The 21,254-nt window shown below is 36.3% G+C and overlaps 1 protein-coding gene across 2 annotated transcripts in view; it reads left to right on the top strand.

The window, feature by feature from the left end:
- The window catches only part of agbl4 (AGBL carboxypeptidase 4), a 549,929-nt gene that overhangs the window by 27,872 nt on the left and 500,803 nt on the right, over nt 1-21,254 (top strand). For both annotated transcript variants that reach the window (XM_065248477.1, XM_065248476.1), the window contains exon 3: nt 6,273-6,397. In XM_065248477.1, coding sequence (XP_065104549.1) covers nt 6,273-6,397 — 125 coding nt within the window. The remainder of the gene's footprint in view (nt 1-6,272; nt 6,398-21,254) is intronic.

Raw genomic sequence — 21,254 nt, 5'->3', positions numbered from 1 at the left:
TCAGAGCCAGCTATGCCTCAGTATTTATGACAGTGGTAATGAACAATTACGCTTCTAACCTGTAGGGGGAGCAAAGAGCCAGAGTTCTTTAGTGTTGCTTTAATAAATCACAGCACACCATTCCACACATTGCAGACAACAATGGCGGCGTGTTGAATACATAATCATCATCATCTACTTTGTACTTCGTGATCAACAAACAAACAGAAACAAAATAATACTTTAATGACATTGATAAACCTGTGGTGGTTTTCTGTGGCGGGGAAGAAACGTAAGCCATCAAAATCTAATTATTTACGTGAGAGGCACTCAGGCGAAGGAAAAATGGCGGCGGTTGCTTGTTCTCAAACGACAGCATCAAGCTTCTGTCATGCTAACACATTGACCCCAGGGGATCTTATGAAAAACTTTCCATTATTTTACACAAAGTCAACAAAAATCGCGCAGGACCAAAACATTTTACAGCTGATCGCTGTCAAAAAAGTTCACCGACGACGTCCCAAGGATGACAGCAGCAATGACAGTGTTCTTAATATGATAAAGTAAGTGTTTTAATTAATGCCAATAATGTTTATTTTTTAATCAGTTTGATTAAAAAAATGTATTTAATCAAAGATGAATGCACATTTATATATTGATTCAATAGATTTATAGTATTTTGGAAAAAAAAACTTTAAAAAAAATGTATTGCATTTTGTGGAAAAATAACCAGTTTTTATAATAAATCTTGATTTAAATTTTTAATGTTTTTATAACTTAAAGATTCTATGTGAAAGTTTGTAACAGAAAATAGTGGTTTTCATCTTGTCACTTTCTTGGTATAGAAAACATGTTTTTACCGGAATGAGTCAAAATTGATTTTTTTGGCGCTTTGGAACCAAACTCTTAATTTGTATGTTAGTAAAGACTATATATATATATATATATATATATATATATATATTTAAGTGTATACACATGAAAACATTTTTATACTTTTATAATCATGTAAAACCCTTGGGCTATCTGATCTCATTCATTTGAATTTTCACAATTAGGTCCAAATCACCTGATCACTGTCACTACATGTTGATAACCAATATTTGATGCTAAAAGTGTTGAAATGGTTAATGTGCTGGAATGGATGAACGATAAATTAACCTGCACATCTGTCTGGAGCAGGTGCAGCCACCAATCTCCCATTCTATCTCTTTCTCACTCTCTCTCCCTCCCCCTCATTTTTCTCATCCACTGACTGGCTTAGCTACTTATCCTTTCTCTGTTTCTCTATTTGGTTGACTGATGTATAAAAAATACATGTAAGAGCTGTAAAACAGATGTTATTCTTGATAAAGTGTGTTTGACTTGACTCTGAGAGCCGCTGAGAGCCGTGGTGTGGGGCCCAATCACGGCTTCTGGGATCTCACATCTGTCATTCACACTTAGATATGAAGGAGAATGAAAAATGGCAATACATTTTGTTCTTGGCTGCCCTGGAGGTTCTGGACTCAAAAAGTGGTTAAATTCATATATTAAGCTGCATGCAGTGTAGGATTGTGTGGTATGCTGATACTATCAAGTATTTTTTAAATATCTTTTTAGAAGTATTGATTCTATTGGCAGCCCTAGTTTCATTTCATCAGTTTTCTGAGCGTGTCTGCGATCGATCAGTTTGTTATCAGCACCTAAATACCAGAAGCTGATACTGTAGCATATTGAAGTTAAAGTGTTTTTACCAATCCTGAGGCACGCACACATAAACATTCAGAAAACAATGCAAAACACATCTATTGATCCACGTAAAATTTAATTCGGTTTCTTTCAGCCACACATCATGTTTGAGTTACACATAGATCTTTCCATTTCATTTGGATATGTTTATAAAGGTCATGCATTGACCTTTGTAATAGTTGTCCGATAATCTATAAAAAACGCCTTTCTGTCAGGAGTATGCTGTTGCTGTCGTACTCGGATTCCTTCTGCTTGAGATTTGTATTTATCGAAAGTGACTTTAATCAGCTAAAGTGCCAATATCCATTTCATCTGGAGAGCACTTTCAATCTATAACCAACACACTGGAAAAAAGAGCCAGTGTCCATTAGAAACTATTGGGCAGCCATTCAAAAATAAAAAATTTAACAAACAGAAATGCTGCACATAAATTAGCTTATATAAGCGTGACAGGTTTTCATAATGTTTTATTTATAATCTTCTTTAATATCGCAGTTTTCCGCTGTCATAGGAAGTTGTTTAAGTCTGGCAGGAAGGTAAATCTTTAGAGAGAGGTCAGACCCGCTGCTATGTGGACAGGCAAAGTGAGTTTGTGCGAAGTTTGCAAATGTTAGGAATGTGCGTCTGGTGGCTCTGTTCTGGCAGAGGGATGAAGCTTCGCTGGGCTCCGGTGTGATGGAATGGTGGTCACTCCATCTGTCAGTAATTAGCTCTGAGCTACCCTCCACCAGGCGGTGACTTCCACACTTCTTTCCCTGAACGCAGACTGCGTGAGCAGGGCCAGATGCCAGATTTCCCCACTACCCCCTTTCCTGTTCATCCAGCCTTGTAGAAATTTCACAAACTTTGTAAATAGTTATTTAAATACTCTTACTATAGTGAGTAAGCATCTGGAGATGTGTAAAATCTCATGAAATCAAAAGTAATATGTGACCCTGAAATTCAGGCGGACGCGACTAAGATGGCGGCGCTACTGGAAGGTAGTTATTTACGTTAATAAAGTTTTAATTATGGATATTTCTACAACAACACCGTGCGGATTACCCTCAAAAGACCTTTGTTTATCATCCTGGAGCCGTTTGGATTTATTTTGTGAAGGATGGACGCACTTTTTTTGGACTTGAAGGTCGTGGACCCCGTAACATTACATTTAATCAACTGAAAGATCTAAAACATTTTCTAAAATATCCGAAAATGTGTTTGTCTGAAAAATGATGGACATATGCAACTCGGACAGCTTGGGGGTGAGTAAATCATGGGTTTAATATCATTTTTGACCGAACGATCCCTTTAAGCAGTAATAGTCGGTTTTACTAACGTTTTCGCAGTAGCCGCTATGAAAACCAGCTATTTTGTTGAATGTTTTGCCACTCAACGGGGTGAGCTCCGGCGTGGTCACATGAAAAAGTGACGTTGTTGCATACCTGTCAGCGCAGCTTTCAAAGTAGAGTTTGGCAATACAAATTATATCTTATTTAAATTATTACTTTACCAGGCCGTACTGATTTGGTGACATTTACAGTACATAAAAAATTGTAGGTAAAGAAAGTAGCCGATCCACCATTGCAACAGAAACAAAGAACAGGAATCAAACATTATGGTGAAGAAAATGCTCCAAAGAGAGCATTTATAGAGTTTATTTAACACCAATTTAATATTTATGTAAGATATAAACTTTTTTTGTACTGCTAAACTAAAAATTTTATTGTTTGCCTCAATAAAGTGTGTAAATAAAACATACAGTGGCTAAATTAAAACTTTTTTTATACTTGTATAAAAAATGTATCAATAATTCTTACTATCGAATGATATAACAATTTAGCTCTATCGCCCAGCCCTATATCAAGGTTATATTTTCACAGCACGTTTGATGGAGAATACAGGCAGGGTCACATACATTATTTCACTTTTTATTCATGTATGTTAGGTATAAAACCATTTGTATGCTAAAATATTTTTTTAATAGAAATATTTGTATCAAATATTATTCATGACTTATCTTGAATACAGTTATATCTTTTGTCCAGTACTATGGTCTTTACAATGTAAAGATGAGATGGTTGTCATTAAATACAACATTCCTTGCAAAAGCAAATCACGATTCATTGCTGTGATGTTATAAAGTAACGAGTCCTTTTAAAACAACATGGAGATAATACTTTACAAATACTTCAACTTAACTTTAAGCTTCTTTAGGTATTTTATTGGTTTTTAAAGTGTCCTGCTTAAGAGGTAAGAGAACAATGGTGATAGGTAATGGATTGCATTTTGTGAGGTGCAAACCAACCACCTTTCAGTTATCACCTTAGTACTTTAACTGCTACACAACACTACTCCATTAACTTTATTAGGTTAGCAATTATCCCAATCTTTAGTTTAAGTGAGTGACTTTAAAAAAGCTAGGAAAGAAAAGGTGTTAAAATGAGTTAAAAGGTCTCAATAAGCAGCCATTGTTGCCTCTGTATTGCTCTACAAGTCTTAAAGGATTCAGAAGATTCCCTGTGTTTCCATTAGCCTGCTATTAACGGCGAACTTTATTACCTGCTATTTGACATTTCTGTGCAGCCTGCAGTATAATCTATTATCAACAAAGCACTTTTTCTGGTTTGTTATTATTTATTTGTTTGTGGCAGCCATGTTGAGGCTTGTTATTCTGCGATCTGCTACCAAAGCTGTCTAGTCGTCACCTGAGCGACTGCCAAGCGTCTCGCCTGACTTCCTCCATCCCACCCAGCAAGACCGTGTGTGTGTGTGTGTGTGTATGTGCGCGTATGTGTGTGTCAAAATCTGGAAAAGACAAGGTTAGGCTGCCACACAAAATTTTATTGCATTTTACATAAATTAACTTCCCAGTACAGCATATCACACACATATACAGCGGTTGGATCCTCATTGAATTATAGTCCATTTTATTATTCTACTGGGAAATCTGTCCCAGTCACTGCTGTCTGGTTAGACATATAAATGTCTGGAAGGTACAGCTAAAGAGTAACACGTTTTAGTAGGTTTTTGTATGCACATTTCAAAAAGCTGGTTGGAAAAGTAGAGGTGTGAATTTAAAGGGATAGTTAACCCATAAAATAATTCACAAAAGAAGATATTTTGATAAATAATTGTAAGCACATAGTTGATGGTACCTATTGACTTCTATTGTATTTGTTTTTCCTACACTGCAAAAAAAAAAAAATGAATTAGTATTTTTGTCTTGTTTTCAGCACAAATATCTAAAATAATCTTAAATCAAGATGAATTTCTTGATGAGCAAAATGACCAAGGTAAATAAGTCTAGTTTTTAGACAAAAAAAATCAAATTTAAGTGAATTTGTGCTTAAAACAAGCAAAAGTGTTTACTTAAAAACTTATTTCAAGATTTAGTTTTACCCCATTGGCAGATTTGTTTTGCTTTACACTGAAAAAAAATATTTTCAAGAAAAATTCTTAGTACTTTTGTCTTGTTTTCAGTAAAAATATCTAAAAATTATTAAATTTAGATGCAAAACGACCCAAGAAAATAAGTCTAGTTTTAGACAAAAAATATCAAATTTAAGTGATTTTGTGTATAAAACAAGCAAAAAACTGCCAATGGGGTAAGCAAAAAATCTTGAACATTTTTCTTAAACACTAAATTCAAGAAAAATTCGCTTACCCCATTGGCAGATTTTTTTGCTTGTTTTATGCACAAAATCACTTAAATTTGATATTTTTGTTCTAAAAACTAGACTTATTTTCTTGGGTCATTTTGCTTATCAAGAAAAAGCATCTTAATTTAAGAATTTTTTTATTTTTTTACTGAAAACAAGACAAAAATACTAAGAAATTTTTTCTTGAAAATATTTTTTTTTGTAGTGTTGGCACAAATTCAAATTTAAAATTTGAAATTTTTGTCTGGAAACTACACTTATTTTCTCACCAAGAAAGTGCATCTTGATTTAAAGAGAACAATTCACAAGACCTTTTTAAGATGTCAAATAAATCTTTGGTGTCCCCGGAGTGCTTATGTGAAGTTTTAGCTTAAAATACCATATAGATAATTTATTATATCATGTTAAAATTGCAAATCCTTTAAAATGCAAATGAGTTGATGTCTGCACTAAATGGCAGTGCTGTGGTTGGTTAGTGCAGATATAGTGGTGGTATTATCCCCTTCTGACATCACAAGGGGAGACACATTCCAGTGACCTATTTTTTCACATGTTTGCAGAGATTGGTTTACCAAAACTAAGTTACTGGGTTGATCTTTATCACATTTTATAAGTTGATAGAAGCACTGGAGACCCAATTATAGCACTAAAACATTGTTTCATGATATTTCCCCTTTAAGAATTTTTTGATATTTGTACTGAAAAAAAAAGACATAAAAAATACAAAAATTTAGCAGTGCATTATGTCGGTCAAAGGGTACCGTCAACTGTTTGGTTACAATCATTTATCAAAATATTTTAGCTCAAACAGCTTTTAAACAACATGAGAGGTAGTAAATAATGACAGGATTTTTCTTTTTGGGTAAACTATCCCTTTAACTATAAAAATATTAATCTTTTCCTCAATTTTCCTCTCTTTAGGGAACTTGGGCCGTGTTGACTACATCAGTGAGTTTGAGTTTGACCTCTTCATCAGGCCTGACACATGTAACCCGCGGTTCAGGGTGTGGTTTAACTTCACAGTGGAAAATGTTCGAGAGACCCAGGTGAGTCCAGACCTGCAGAGACGACACACCTCCTCTTCGGAGATGTCCTGTAAAAGATTAGCAAATTAAAATATTAATCTATTAAAGATAAGAAAATGCTTTGCATCTTCTGATATCTTTTATCTTGGTTGCAAGTTTTCATTTATTTATGTTTTTTTGTTGTTCAGCAAAAAAATAATGCATAGTTTTATGAGTATATTGCAGATGTAGTTGAAAGTAGTGGTAAAGAGAATGCCAGAATAGGCTATTAAAATAATGCATATACTCATTAATTTTTATTTGATATTTCAAAATGTGAAGGGGTTTAGAGGTTTCACAAAAGCTTAAATCTCAAGTTAAACATCTTCATTTCTGCACTGCAAAAAATGATTTTCTTACTTGTCTTGTTTTCAGTATAAATATCGAACAAAATGACCTAAGAAAATAACTCTAGTTTTTAGACAAAAACTATACAATTATAGTGAATTTGTGCTTAAAACAAGCAAAAAAATTATAAATGCCAATGGTTGAGAAAATTTAGCTTGAATTTAATGTTTAAGAATAAAGAAAACTTATTTCAAGATTTTTCTCTCACCCCATTGGCAGATATTTTTGCTTGTTTTAAGCACAAATTCCCTTTTTGTCTAAGAAATTATTTTCTTAGGTCATTTTGCTTGTCAAGAAAAAGCATCTTAAATTAAGAATTTTTAGATATTTTTAATGAAAACAAGACAAAAATACTAAGTAAGAAAGTTTTAGATTTTCAAGAAAAAAATAATCTTAGTATTTTTGTCTTGTTTTCAGTAAAAATATTTAAAAATTCTTAAATTAAGATGCTTTTTCTTGATGAGCAAAACGACCCAAGAAAATAAGACCAAGACCAAAACTATCAAATTTAAGTGATTTTGTGCATAAAACAAGCAAAAAAATCTGCCATTGGGGTAAGCAAAAAAATCTTGAACATTTTTCTTAAACACTAAATTCAAGAAAAATTTGCTTACCCCATTGGCAGATTTTTTTGCTTGTTTTAGGCACAAAATCACTCAAATTTGATATTTTTGGTATAAAAACTAGACTTATTTTCTTAGTTCATTTTGCTTATCAAGATAAAGCATCTTAATTTAAGAATTTTTAGATTTTTTTACTGAAAACAAGACAAAAAGACTAAGTAAGAAAGTCATTTTTTGCAGTGTACATATGAGGAGCTCAGATGCAAAATCCTCTAAATGCCAACTCTGTCAAAAATAAGATAATGATATTAACCAAATGCTCTCAGCACGTATTACACGTTCAACAAATAATTTTACTTCAAATCTGCTTAGGCCATTCAGAAATACTGGTTTGTTTTCAAAATCCATTAAGATTCTCAAAAAAAAAACAACTCAAGAAAACATGGCAGATGCAGGGGGTTTTGCATCTGAGCTCTTCAAATGTAAATACAATTTTATAGCCATTTAAAAGTATTTTTGGCACTCCAAAGTCATGTCTTAAAGAAACTTTCTAAAAGTTTAAATGTCATGCAGTATTGATAGACAGATGCAGATCAGATGTCTGCCTGTCATTATTACATTGATGATATGCCAAAACCTTCCAGAAGTGTCACCCACTCAAACTTCTTACAGTCCCATAGGCGGACAATTAGCAGCCCGATAAATTCATCCCTAATGCTGATGTAAATTCTCAGTAGATAGGATGACTGATGCTTTAAATGACATCTCGGGCTCCTGGAAGAATCGATATCGCAAATGAATCTTAAATCATGCAGCCTTACATGAATGTAAATTACTTTCTGGGAGAGCAAAACGCTCAAGCGCCAGTTCATGCCTGTAATCAATCTATAGAGACTTCTTGGTACGCAAGTTTGGCACGGATTAGTTTATGCGCAACGGGGGGGTTCTTAGTAAGAATGAAATGCGTTGTTGTTTATTCACATACATTGTTTGCGCACGATTTAATTAAGGAATTGTATGAATCAGGATTTGGCGAAAACACACCTGCAACACACAATGCCCATGGCAATTCACAATCTTTCAGCTCCATACAGGGTCTTAGTTTATGAGTAATGGATTATTCAGCAGACTACCAAAATGTAGGTACACTTTGCTTGGGACTACAGTATACACAGTCTATCAACCAATGCAGTCTATGGACAAGCTTTTGATAATAACGAAAATGCAGAGCAAATTCACCACATTTCAAGAAAAATATTTTCTTAATATTTTTGTCTTGTTTTCAGTAAAAATATCTAAAAATTCTTAAATTAAGATGCTTTTTCTTGATGAGCAAAACGACCCAAGAAAATAAGTCTAGTTTTTAGACCAATTTTCGAATTTTTGAATTTTGTGTTTAAGAAAAATGTTCAAGATTTTTTTGCTTGTTTTCTGCACAAAATCCATTAAATTTGATATTTTTGGTCTAAAAACTAGGCTTATTTTCTTGGGTCATTTTTCTCATAAAGAAAAACCATCTTAATTTAAGAATTTTTAGATATTTTTACTGTAAACAAGACAAAAAACCCCTATGGCGGGAAGTATCAAGATGGCGGCGGCGGCGGATGGCGTGAGTGGTTTGGTGGGCTCCACTCACGAACACAAATCAGGACATATTGCCGCTCATATAGTCCCTAACCAGTTTAAAATTGGTGCTTTATATGATATCAACAAACATTTTCGCAAACAAAAGAGAAACCGCAAACATGAGTACGACAACCACCATATAGCAGTCTTGGCTACCTGTTGCATTCTGGCGTTTATGTCAGTACTGTTTATATGCGATATACCAACTAAAGCAGGTGAAAATACAAACCGTTCCGCTGCTGTTGATCAAGATCCATTTGGCATTTTGGGTGAGAAAACCAAACTATATTTTTTGGGTGTTGGTTATGTTACCATCTTCTCCCACACCTTTACTGCCAATGAAGCACGGGCTTCCAAAAGACTGAACAAACGCAACTGCACGAGCAAGCAGAAGCACGCTCCTCCAAAAATAATTAAAACTTTAATGTTGTTGCTGCTTCTGTCGGGAGATGTACACTTAAATCCCGGGCCACTACGTAAAGACGATGTATTCCAACACACTGAACAGCAGTATCAAGAACATGATTCGTTTCCGGAAGTTGATGTAACAACAGACGTAGTCTTTCTGACTGAAAGTAGTGCATCTGGCGGCGAGAGGGACGGAACAACTGCTGGCGCTGTCGTGTTGGAGCCGCAGCAGATGCGGGGCTTTGATCGCGATGAGGAGTGGAGCGTGGGTGTATGTTATCCAGTACCAGCAACAGAGTCTCAGAGCATCGTTGTCTGTAATTTGGATTCGGACACTGCGGTGAGTCTTGATCTACACGGCCCATGCATTACAACAGATAACGAATGTAAACAACGACGGCAACATACAAGGTCCAAAAATCCAAATCGGGCAGCGCTCAAGCAGAAAGAGCTGAAGATCTTTCAAACTGTAAATCATGCCCAGATTATTTGGAATCCCCAAACAAAACCAAAGGGGATTTTGGGAGGACACATTAATATAAGGAGTATCTTACCAAAAATAGATCAAATTAAAAGATTGTTAACTGATTCCAACCTGGATTACATGTGTGTGACTGAAAGCTGGCTGTATCCATCCGTTCCTACAGACCTAATCAACATACCTGGCTTTAAGTGTTACAGGAGAGATAGGGACAAAGGGAGGGGTGGGGGGGTGCTATTATACATCAGAGATAAATTTAGGTGTGAGATAGTTAACATTGACTCGACATTGGAATGCCTGGGGCTAAATGTAATTCTGTCTGCAACAATGCAATTTAAATTAATCGTCATTTATAATCCACCTTCACATAGAGTAAATTTCGATGAAGATCTTAAGAGTCTCCTGTTGAATATTGATAATTGTACAGAATGTATAATAATGGGCGATTTCAATATAAATTGGCAGGAGAAAAATAACAGCAGAACAAAGCTGAAATCATTGATGGATAAGTTCAAATATAAGCAAATGATAAACAAACCTACAAGAATTACTAAACACAGCGAAACATTGATTGATTTGATTTTTGTAAATAGACCAGAAAGAATAACTAAAACTTATAATCTGATCACAGGGCTTAGTGACCATAACATGACATTAGCTGTTAGAAAGTTAACTAAAAAGCGTTTTATTAATCATAATAAAGCAGAGAATAAAATGAAAACAACAGGAATTCCCAAATCAAAAATAAATTCTTTCGAAAATGAGCTAAATCAAATTAATTGGAATAGTATTATCGCTGAGACAGATTTAAATGTGAGTGCACCCAAATTTGTCACTAAACTAAATGATGTAATAAATAAGTATACAAAAACCTGGACAAAAAAAAACAAGGAAGTATTCTCTACCATGGTTTAACCACGACATTTGGCTAATGGCTAAAAAACGTGACCTTGCACTTAAAAAGTCCTTAAAATCTAGGAATAATATTGACCATCAAATCTTCACTGGTCTCAGGAACAAAGTCATAAGTGAGCTGCGTAAAGCAAAAACAAAATATTTTATAAAAATGATAGAAGATGCAAATGGAAGTAGCTCTAAACTATGGCAACATATAAATAAGATGACAAATTCTAATAGGAAAAACCTTCAAATTATAGATTGCCTTAAAATTGATGATAATTATGTTACTGATAACCAGTTAATTGCAAATGAGCTAAACAAATACTTTGTCGAATCAGTTTACGATCTAGCTAAACCTTTCAAGGGCAAATTACCTCATGAGAATAAAGTTCAGCCTAGTAGTACAGATCTCTTACAAATCAGAGAAGTTTCGTGTGACAAAGTAAGGAAAATTATTGTCAAAATGAAAAATTCTACATCAAGAGACATACATAATCTCAATGTTTCTCTAATTAAAAAACATCTAAGCAGTTTGCTCGATCCCATTACTTATCTTGTAAACCAGTCAATACAGACAAATACTTTTCCTCAGAGCTGGAAGACTGCTGTTATAACTCCAATTTATAAGTCAGGCGATAAAGATCAAGCCTGTAATTATAGGCCTATTTCCATTCTCCCTGTTGTTTCTAAAGTTCTGGAAAAAATTGTGGCGGAACAATTAATAGAACATCTTGAAAATAACAAATTGTTGCATGCCCAGCAGTTTGGGTTCAGACAAAAACACAGTACAGAAACAGCAAATTGCTTCTTGCTAGAACAGATTAAAGGTTCACTGGATAAAGGGAATGTCGTAGGCGCTGTGTTTTTAGATCTAAAGAAGGCCTTCGACACAGTGGACCACTGTATTTTATTACAGAAATTACAACATTTCCAACTTTCACCTGCAGCTCTCTCATGGTTTAAGTCATACCTGGAGGGTAGAGAACAATGTGTTAAAGTAGGAACCGTTAAATCCAACTTGAGTCTAAATGACTTAGGAGTGCCTCAAGGGTCAGTTTTAGGACCACTGTTGTTTTCAATGTATATAAATGATCTTCCAGATTGCTGTCAGGGTGTAAATTGTCAGCTTTATGCTGACGACACAGTTATCCATGTGTCAGCAAAAACAACTGCACTGGCTGGGCAGCAGTTAACACAGGCACTACATAACATCTCAAGATGGCTTCAGCTGTCTCATTTAACTTTAAACGTACAGAAAACTTTTTCAATGTGTTTTTCGATCAACCGGAGGTCCCCTGACAGCATCTTTGAGGTTCATTTAGACCAAGAACCCATTCAAGAGGTTCATGAAACTAAATATTTGGGAATTATTTTGGACAAACACTTGAAGTTTCAAAGTCAAGTAAACCATGTTTGCAAGAAAGTGAAATCAAACTTGAATTGTTTTCGTTTTATTAGAGGGCATTTGTCACATCACGCGGCTTTATTGTTTATGCATGCTATGGTTTTTTCGCATTTGTCATACTGTATTACGGTATGGTCACAAACATCAGCGTCCACTCTAAAACCAGTCACCTCTCTTTATAAACAGGCAATTAAGATATTTGATAAAAAACCTATGAGATGGCATCAGTGTGATATCATACAAAAACACAAGCTTTTTACTTTTGAAAATTTTATAAATTTTAGTGTTTTGAAATTGACTTTTAAATGTTTGAACAATTGTGTGTCACCACTGTTTTCGGGCCTCATGGAGAGGCGTCAGGGTTCTCTTAGACCCTCCACCAGAGCCTCAGCTAGTGGGGATTGTGTGCTCCCGAAGCTAAGAACATCTTTTGGACAATCTAGCTTCTCCTTTAGAGGGGCTACACTTTGGAACTCTCTCCCTACTGGATTTAAACTGCAGACCAATATTAACATCTTTATCAGAGAGCTAAAACAGTGGCTTAAAACGGGCCAAAGTTGTTCTCATGTGTAACTGTGTTTGTTTAGTATACTGTGGTTTTAGTTTGTTTTTTAGTTGTAAAAGCCTCCTATGGACAGGTGTTGAAAATTAGCACACGTGCTATAACACTTTGTACAATGCATCTGGTTCGTCCAATGTCTATTGCTATGTCCATATTAAATTAACTAAATAAATAAAAATAAAAAAAAAAAATACTAAGATGTTTTTTTCTTGAAAGTAATTTTTTGCAGTGTGATGTTGTGATTGAGTAAAGTTTTTTGCTTTTGCTTTCTATCAAGGTATAGTTCGGCCAAAAATGATATTAAACCCATGATTTACTCACCCCCAAGCTGTCCGAGTTGCATGTGTCCATCGTTTTTCAGACAAACACATTTTCGGATATTTTAGAAAATGTTTTAGATCTTTCAGTTGATTAAATGTAATGTTACGGGGTCCACGACCTTCAAGTCCAAAAAAAGTGCGTCCATCCTTCACAAATTAAATCCAAATGGCTCCAAGATGATAAACAAAGGTCTTCTGAGGCTAATCCGCGCGGTGTTGTTGTAGAAATATCCATATTTAAAACTTTATTAACGAAAATAAATACCTTCCGGTAGCGACACCATCTTAGTCACGTCCGCATTCAGGATAAGAGCTTACGCAGCCTACGGAGGTAACTCTGCTGCTGCTCTGTGCCCCCGCCCTCCGAATTTGTCATACGTCACTAAGAAAAGTGCGTAGACTACGCTAATACTCTCTCCTGAATACAGAGGAGTCTAAGATGGCGGCGCTACCGGATGGTATTTATTTTCGTTAATAAAGTTTTAAATATGGATATTTCTACAACAACACCGCGTGGATTACCCTCAGAAGACCTTTGTTTATCATCCTGGAGCCGTTTGGATTTATTTTGTGAAGGATGGACGCACTTTTTTGGACTTGAAGGTCGTGGACCCCGTAACATTACATTTAATCAACTGAAAGATCTAAAACATTTTCTAAAATATCCGAAAATGTGTTTGTCTGAAAAACGATGGACATATGAAACTCGGACAGCTTGGGGGTGAGTAAATCATGGGTTTAATATCGTTTTTGGCCGAACTATCCCTTTAATGTTGAAATATCATTGTATATAATGCGATATCCCTCCCTACAAACACAAATTTTACGACAAACTTTGCCTAGCTGTTAAGCTCCAAGTGCGTCTTACTCTAATTTTCTTTTTTTCTGTTCTCTTGTCACTGCGTAGACAGACATTATCCATTTGTAAGCTTGGGACGATGTCATTGGTGGATTGGAGTGGTCACATGCCACAGTGATATGTGGGTATAAAGGGCGTGTCTGCTGGATGGTCCAGCTGGCTGGGCCGGGCTGCAGTTGTTTAGTTTGCTTAACACCAGTATAAGGCTCATCGGAGCTGTCATTTCTGTTTAACAGATAAAGGAGAGTTTACATTAAGAAGGGAGGGGCAGAAAGAGCGTGCACGTGGCATCGTATCGATCTTAGAGGATGCAAGGATCTCACAAAAATGCTGGGACTGGCGAGGTGTGAGGAGTGACGGCGAAAGACAGACGGCCTGTTATTAATAGGAAGTGCTTTACAAAGAAATGTAAAGCGAGACAAAATATACTGTGTGACTGGGAGAGAGAGAGAGGGAGAGAGTAGATAAAAATGTGGGATGCTGCTGTCTGCTATAGCCCGCCTCTATCAGCCCATCTCCCTGCAGTGCTGTAGTCAGCGCTAATCAAATTTTATGGGCAAGAGTTGAATGGAAGCCCTAGCCCGGGAGTCTGATCGATTTTAGGGCCAGATACCACTCTGCATCCTGCGCCAACAGGATATTTGCTGCTATGGCAAAAAAAGGGATCAGGGCGGGTAAAGAAAACACACAACAAACACACTACAGGTGGCAAAAGGCAACATTTACACTATTAGCTTTTGAGGTGCTTTGTTGATGCTGGCTCTACCCATCTCTGTCTCTCTCTCTCTCGCTCGCTCGCTATCACCACCTTGCCCTCTCTCTCCCTAATCTTTTCTCTATCAATCCAATTTCCTTTAAAATGAGGACTAGTGTGAATTTAATCTACTTCGGTGGGAGGAGGTGAGGGCGGGCGGTTTAGCAAACTAGAGTTTGTTTGGTAAGGATGGTGTGTGTGGAGAGAGACCTCCTTGTGATGTGATTTGATTGGTGAACTGCCCCCTTTAGGAGAAAAAGACACAAATAAGCAAAATAACAACAGTTGAATAAATAAATGTGTACTGATCCGGGAAGACCTGTGCTATAGAGATATCAGGCCTGTTGCGAGGAAGTTGACAAGTGTTTTATTTCCCGCACAACCGCCAACTCTTTGGCAAGAGCAAAGAAATGGGAAGCAGTTGAGCTTTGTTATACTAAAGTTGGAAGTTGAAGCTGGTGAAACAGATTTGGTTGTCTCAATCAGCTTTTAGCAGGAGTATTCTTATGATGGATGGATGTCTTTTTCTTCTCCACCCAAAAAATCTGGTACCTAAAAATCTGGAATCTCATTTAGTTGGGGGGTTGCGGGTTAATTGTTAATTGTTTTGCAAAGGATGCCTTTTGTAACTCTTATTAAGTCGGCCACTGTAATTGCATGCTGCCGTTGTGAAGTTGCTGCTTTAAAGGTGGGGTGCATGATTTCTGAAAGCCTATGTTGATATTTGAAATCACATAAACAAACACCCCCTACTCCAATAGAATCTGAACCTTGTTTTGATAGACCCGCCCCACACATGTGCAACCCAAGCAACGATGTCGGTTAGTAGACACGCCCCTTACTGCTGATTGGCTACAAGTGTGTTTTGGTACTCGGCCTGAATCCCTTTTCCAAAGTGTTTTTAAAGGTGACATAGAATGATTGAACGGGGTATTTATCCTTGTTCTGTGATGTGACATGTAGACAAAATTTTTTTTTGTTTGGGTCTGTAATGCCTTAGAAGCTTCCTAAATACCTCTCTCAGATAGCTCTATTAGGGTGGGGGATTTTAAACAAGTGGTTTTGCACCTATTTGGCTCCCCCTACTGGCTTAACTTGCAATCTCATTACTGATTGGCTGACTTTGCTGCCACTCAAAAAATGTAGCCAATTATTTTAAAGTGGAGGGGCAGGGAGATGCCTGTGATGTCATAAGCATCAGTTTTTCAGATTGGGCCGTTTTCTGGCTGACATTTCTAAAAGAGGAATTTCTATGAGACTGAGATGTTCAGCATGTTTAGCACTTTTTGTATGTTTGTGAATGTGGGTAGACTATCATTATTCAACAAAGACAAGGTAAACATGTTTTTTCATTCTCTGTCCCCTTTTAAAAAATCACGCACCCCGCCTTTAATGTTGATTCAAAATGTGGTTTTGACCCCTGTAATGTAGAAAGGAAGGGAATAAGTGTGGGACTCATTTTGCTAACATCTTATTGTCTATGCTATAGCTGGACAGATCTTTAAATCTATCTTAATCATATTTCTTGTTCTAAAACTATTAGTTCCTGTCTTTGATTCTGATTGGTCAATGGCTGTGTTTTGAATATAACAAGCACTAATGTTAAGGGTTGCAAAATTAAAACCCCTGTAACAAGGACATTACATGTAAATGTGGTTAAAAAAAATCTTGCAGCATAATTCGTTTAACACAAGATTTAATGCAGTTTCAGATTTTTGTTCAAATAAATCCAGCCTCGATTAAAAAGTAAAAATTAACAGATTTATTAAAACTAAGAACAATTTATTTAAAATAAAAGTCTTTTGTAACAATACACACTAGCATTCAAAGATTTGGGGTCATTTTTTTCTTTCTTTTCTTTTTTTTTTAAACATCATTTTTTCTATTTGTATTACCTTGCTTGCATGTCTGCTTATGACCAAACAAAATGTTTATTTATGTTTGTATATGATATTGTAATATAAATTTCCCTAAATGTCCAAATAATTCCCATAAATTCCTGTAAATTCCCATACATTTCCCTGTTAAGTTTCCAATGCTAAATATTTCCATTAAGTTTCCAAATTATTGAAAGTTTTCAGAAATGTACAGGAAACTTTCCACCCCTTTGAAACCCTACTTATGTTACTATGAATAGGGGATAATCTAATGTTCAATGCTCTGGCAACAGAAGTCCCGCCTTGTAGTTTAAAGAACCAATCAACAGTCGTTAAAGACTGGCATTCTCTGGGGGAGGAGCTCTGTACAGTCATGTGAGCTGCTTGCCGACCTGAAAAATTTTTACCGCAATGTGAGCTTAAGAAAAATATGTTATTGTACAGTTTTATTTGTTTACTTTCATTGTTGATCAGAAATACGTTGTTTAATTGTGATTTTAGCACACAATTTGTGAGATATCCATCTTAACCCATTCAAGTAGATAGGACTATAGTCTTGCATGACTGAAATAACTGCCCGAAGGCGTTGCAAATATAGCTGCCTAGTATTGAAAGCCATTAGAGGTTGAAAAAGTACAGTCTGCAAACCCAGAAGAGGAGGGGCTATTAAGATTGTTTGCATTTTGAGTGGCGTGTGACGTTAACGTTGATCATCTTGTGCTGTTATTTGAACACGTGGTGGCATATGCCGTTAACTTGGCGCCTAATGCCGCTAATTTAGTGACTGGCGGCATTATGAAAACAGCTTTTTAACTTCAATATGGCGATAAACACGCAAATTGTGAACCTAATGGCTTTCGATAAGCTAGTGGCGTGACTCCCCTAAAGGGACTTTGGTTTTATTTAGGATAAAACACAACTATGACCCTTAACCCAATGCATCTGTGTATCACTGCACAGCACCCTTAGCAACATAAACATATGTGAAACATTCGGTTGCTGTTCACAGTCGGTCTGGGACTATTTTTTGAAATGAAATTAAGCCTTTTAGTGATTTTACTTCATGAAAGTTGCGTTGATACATATTATTTTGCTTTATTATTATTATTCATATTGTGAAGTAACCATTTTATAAGTTAATAAGGTACTCAAGGCTAGTGCTGTGTCATGAATGGCTCTATTTGCCCTTCAGCCATGACTTATTTCATAATACAGCACAGCCATCATACATTATTGTTGCTTATATCTATTAAGTTTAATATTTTAATTTATAGTGAATTTATAGTGATGGGCATTATTAATATCTGAGTCACAATGGAACAGTAGTGTGTTTTTATTAAATTACATTTAAGGCTATTTTCTTTTCATAAAAGTAGAGATTCCCAATCACACCTGATTGTAGTCAGAGGCACCATTAGAGTCATTTTAATGATGTTCCTAATGAATGTCATTTAAATCTGGTCTTCATCCCGTATGCGCTCCGTATGAAAGTCAAAGACTGCTATTAGCTTGTCAGAGTGACGGCAGCGCAGTATAAACATTTTGACGTCTTGTATCTGCACAAAGAAAAGATCAGACGAAGCAGAGAAAAGAGAGAGGGGGAGATGGGAGGAGAGATCTTGACCCATCCGTGAGTGCTGTAATGGATGAGATGCATATTGATTTTTCTGCTGGAGTGGTGAGGAATTGGGTGGAGCAGGTGTATGCTTGTATCATAAATAGAGTTTTTGTGCGTTTTGTATTAACAGTAGCATTAACGTGTGTGTGTACATCTTGGTAAATGTGTGTATAGATGAATATCTCTGTGAGTGTGTAAATGTAATAGTTTCGGTTTGTGTGTGTGTGTGTGTGTGTGTGTGCGCGAGTCAGAGAGATTTGCGGGAATAGGCGTGGACTGAGTGATCTTGGCCGTGTGTTCTGGGAAGAGTGCTGGAGGTTGTGCTGTGTAATATCAGCTCTTTGGCACAGCCCAGCTTCTGTATCTGACTCTGTAAACCTCCATAATGGACACTTATCACACACACACACACACACACACACACACACACACACACACACACACACACACACACACACACACACACACACACTCTCTCTCTCTCTGTGTGTGTTCGTACAGACACATTTAACCCTTCTGGTGTCCTTTCGACTGTACTGAGGAACATGATGGGAGGGGCAAAGAATTGTCTGCAGCTCTCTAGAGGATTTCTGCTAGATCTATGTGGTCATAGGCGGTGTCATTTGTGTATGTGTCTGAAGTGTAGAATTAGAGGACATCTGATGCTGTTGACTTGGTCTCTACACAAATGTAAACATGTAAACCTTTCATGATTATATGAAGTCCTCATTATCATGCAATGAGTAAAGTTATGTCATGATAATGGTATATACTGTAATGTAGCACAATATCCTTATTTTAGCTGGAATGATAACCTAATGGGGCGTTCACACTAAACGCGCATAGACGCGCACTCACATGGGGTCATGGGAATTACATGAAGTGGCCATTTACCGACTTGTATTGTACCGCATCTTCGTGCAAGTTTAAAATATTCAACTCAAGCAAAAAATTTGCATGACACGAAGTTTACTCCCACAAGTTATCTAGAGCCAGAAACGCGATGCTTCACGTTTGGTGTGTATGCAGACTAATGCAGGGTTCACACCATACGCGGTAGAGGCAGCAAGTGCGAGTGATTTAAATGTTAAGTCAATGCAAAGACGCGATAAGGCATCCTGCGGCGCGGTAGGTGCGATAAGCACGGCGCAAATTGAGCGTTGCCGTGGGAAACGCGTGAGTTGAAAAATCTGAACTTCTGCGGATTTCCGTACCACGTTAACCAATCAGGTCCTTGCTGTAGTATTGACATGATTACAGGAAGCGAGCGGAGTCTCAGCGGAGTCGTAGAAGCTCCTCCCATGATGCTAATTTCTGTGTGGATGTCTCGAATGAGTAGAATTTAATGTGCTGCGAATGAATGGAGTAAACTGAAATGTTCAAGCATCCAACTACACGCGAATAGCTGGTTTTTGCCGCCTCTACCGGGGCTGGTGTGAATGCACCATAAGTGTTTAATCACTTTTTCAATTATTTAGTAATTGTTAATGTTTATATTTTTTTGTGAATATCAAGTCAAGTATTTGTGTATTGCATTTCACAATGCAGTTTTAGAGAAAATCTTACTTTAAAGTGCCAGTTAAGAAAGCCAAAAGGGTGACTTCTCGAATAAAAAAACCTCCACAGGTACTTTCATTTTTACATTTTTATTGACTTTTTATTTTACATTTTTATTCACTTAATTTTTTACACATTGTTTTGTGTTATGCTATTTAACACATTGGGGCGGGGTCCCGGACAGGCATTAGACTAGTCCTAGACTAAAAAAAACTGAAAACAACTTACACCGACATATCTTAAAATACATTAGTATTCTTTGTTTTGCCCCAAAATGCACACAAGTAATATTTTTAGTTAAGGGTCCTTCACATTATAACAATAACTATAACTATAACTATAACTGTAAAAATCTTTTTATTTGTTTTGAATTTTGTAACGTATTTTGAGAGACAGCTGGCGGAGACAGAAATGTTTAGATGCGCACCCTGTTTATTTTCTTTATTTGACAAGAACACAAACATTTGTGGTTATTGTGAATGTACAGAAATTAAAGAAAACCCTTCACAGTTTCAAATGATGTCAAACACGTAAGTTTTTGATTATTAATGATGGAGTATTTAAGTTGATTCTGCTATGATACAAAAAACGATATCATTGGGATCGCTTTTGAGCAATTTTTTCCCACCTGATGAACAATAAACTATTGACAGCCAGCAAATCTATTTGAACTTCCAGTGCACACGCAAGTGACATGTAAACAATTTTCCAAAGTGTTTATTACAAGAAATATGCAATATTAGCGATGAAAGGCAAGTGATTTGCGCGAGTGCCGTGCGTGTGAGCAAAATAGCATAAATGTATCGTTATCGTCCGGTATTGTGGACGCTAATATATGTATAGTTATAGTCATCGCTTAAATGTGAACGACCCTTTAGGCAGGATTGTTAAAAATAATTATGTTTCCTAATTAAACTAGTCCTGGCTTAAGCTAATCCCTGTCTGGGAAACCACCCCTTTGTGTTATTTTGTGTTCAAGTAAATAAAAACAAGATGTGTTGTTCCAACAATAATACAGAGATGTGTCTTAAGAACTAAATTAAATGTGTTGTCCTTAACTAGACACAAAACGTGTTGTTTTGAAACAACCGAGTGTGGCCACAAACCAAACAATAGATTTATTCATAACAAATGAAAGTTTGGCACCAGTGGAGTACAGCTGCTTCACGTTATGTAACACTTGATGTAAAAACAAAAGACTCAAAATAGTAATACATTATAAGTATGATTGCCTGAGCCACGTTTTAAAATGGTGTACGCACACCTGGGACCGTACATCGTTGAAATCTATATTAATGCACAGAGTTACAATGTTGCTTGGCAACCATAGTCAGCTTATACTTTTCTTACACTTGGGAGAAGTAGCTTGTCTTGACGCGTCAACATTAAATTGCTCCCATTATAATTAACAAAGGTATCACATGTCGGTCTAGTTTTTTTCTGAAATATATATTTATGTCATAGAGTACCACAGCTACCGTCTTTAAATTTTAATAGATGTCTAATATTTTGACATGAGATGAGCACTGAGCAGTCATTCATAATAAGTGTACTACATTCT

Source organism: Paramisgurnus dabryanus, chromosome 11 (assembly GCF_030506205.2).
Source record: "Paramisgurnus dabryanus chromosome 11, PD_genome_1.1, whole genome shotgun sequence".
Classification (NCBI taxonomy): domain Eukaryota; kingdom Metazoa; phylum Chordata; class Actinopteri; order Cypriniformes; family Cobitidae; genus Paramisgurnus; species Paramisgurnus dabryanus.
The sequence above is the reverse complement of the archived record's forward strand: the minus strand, read 5'-3'. Positions and strand labels throughout refer to the sequence as shown.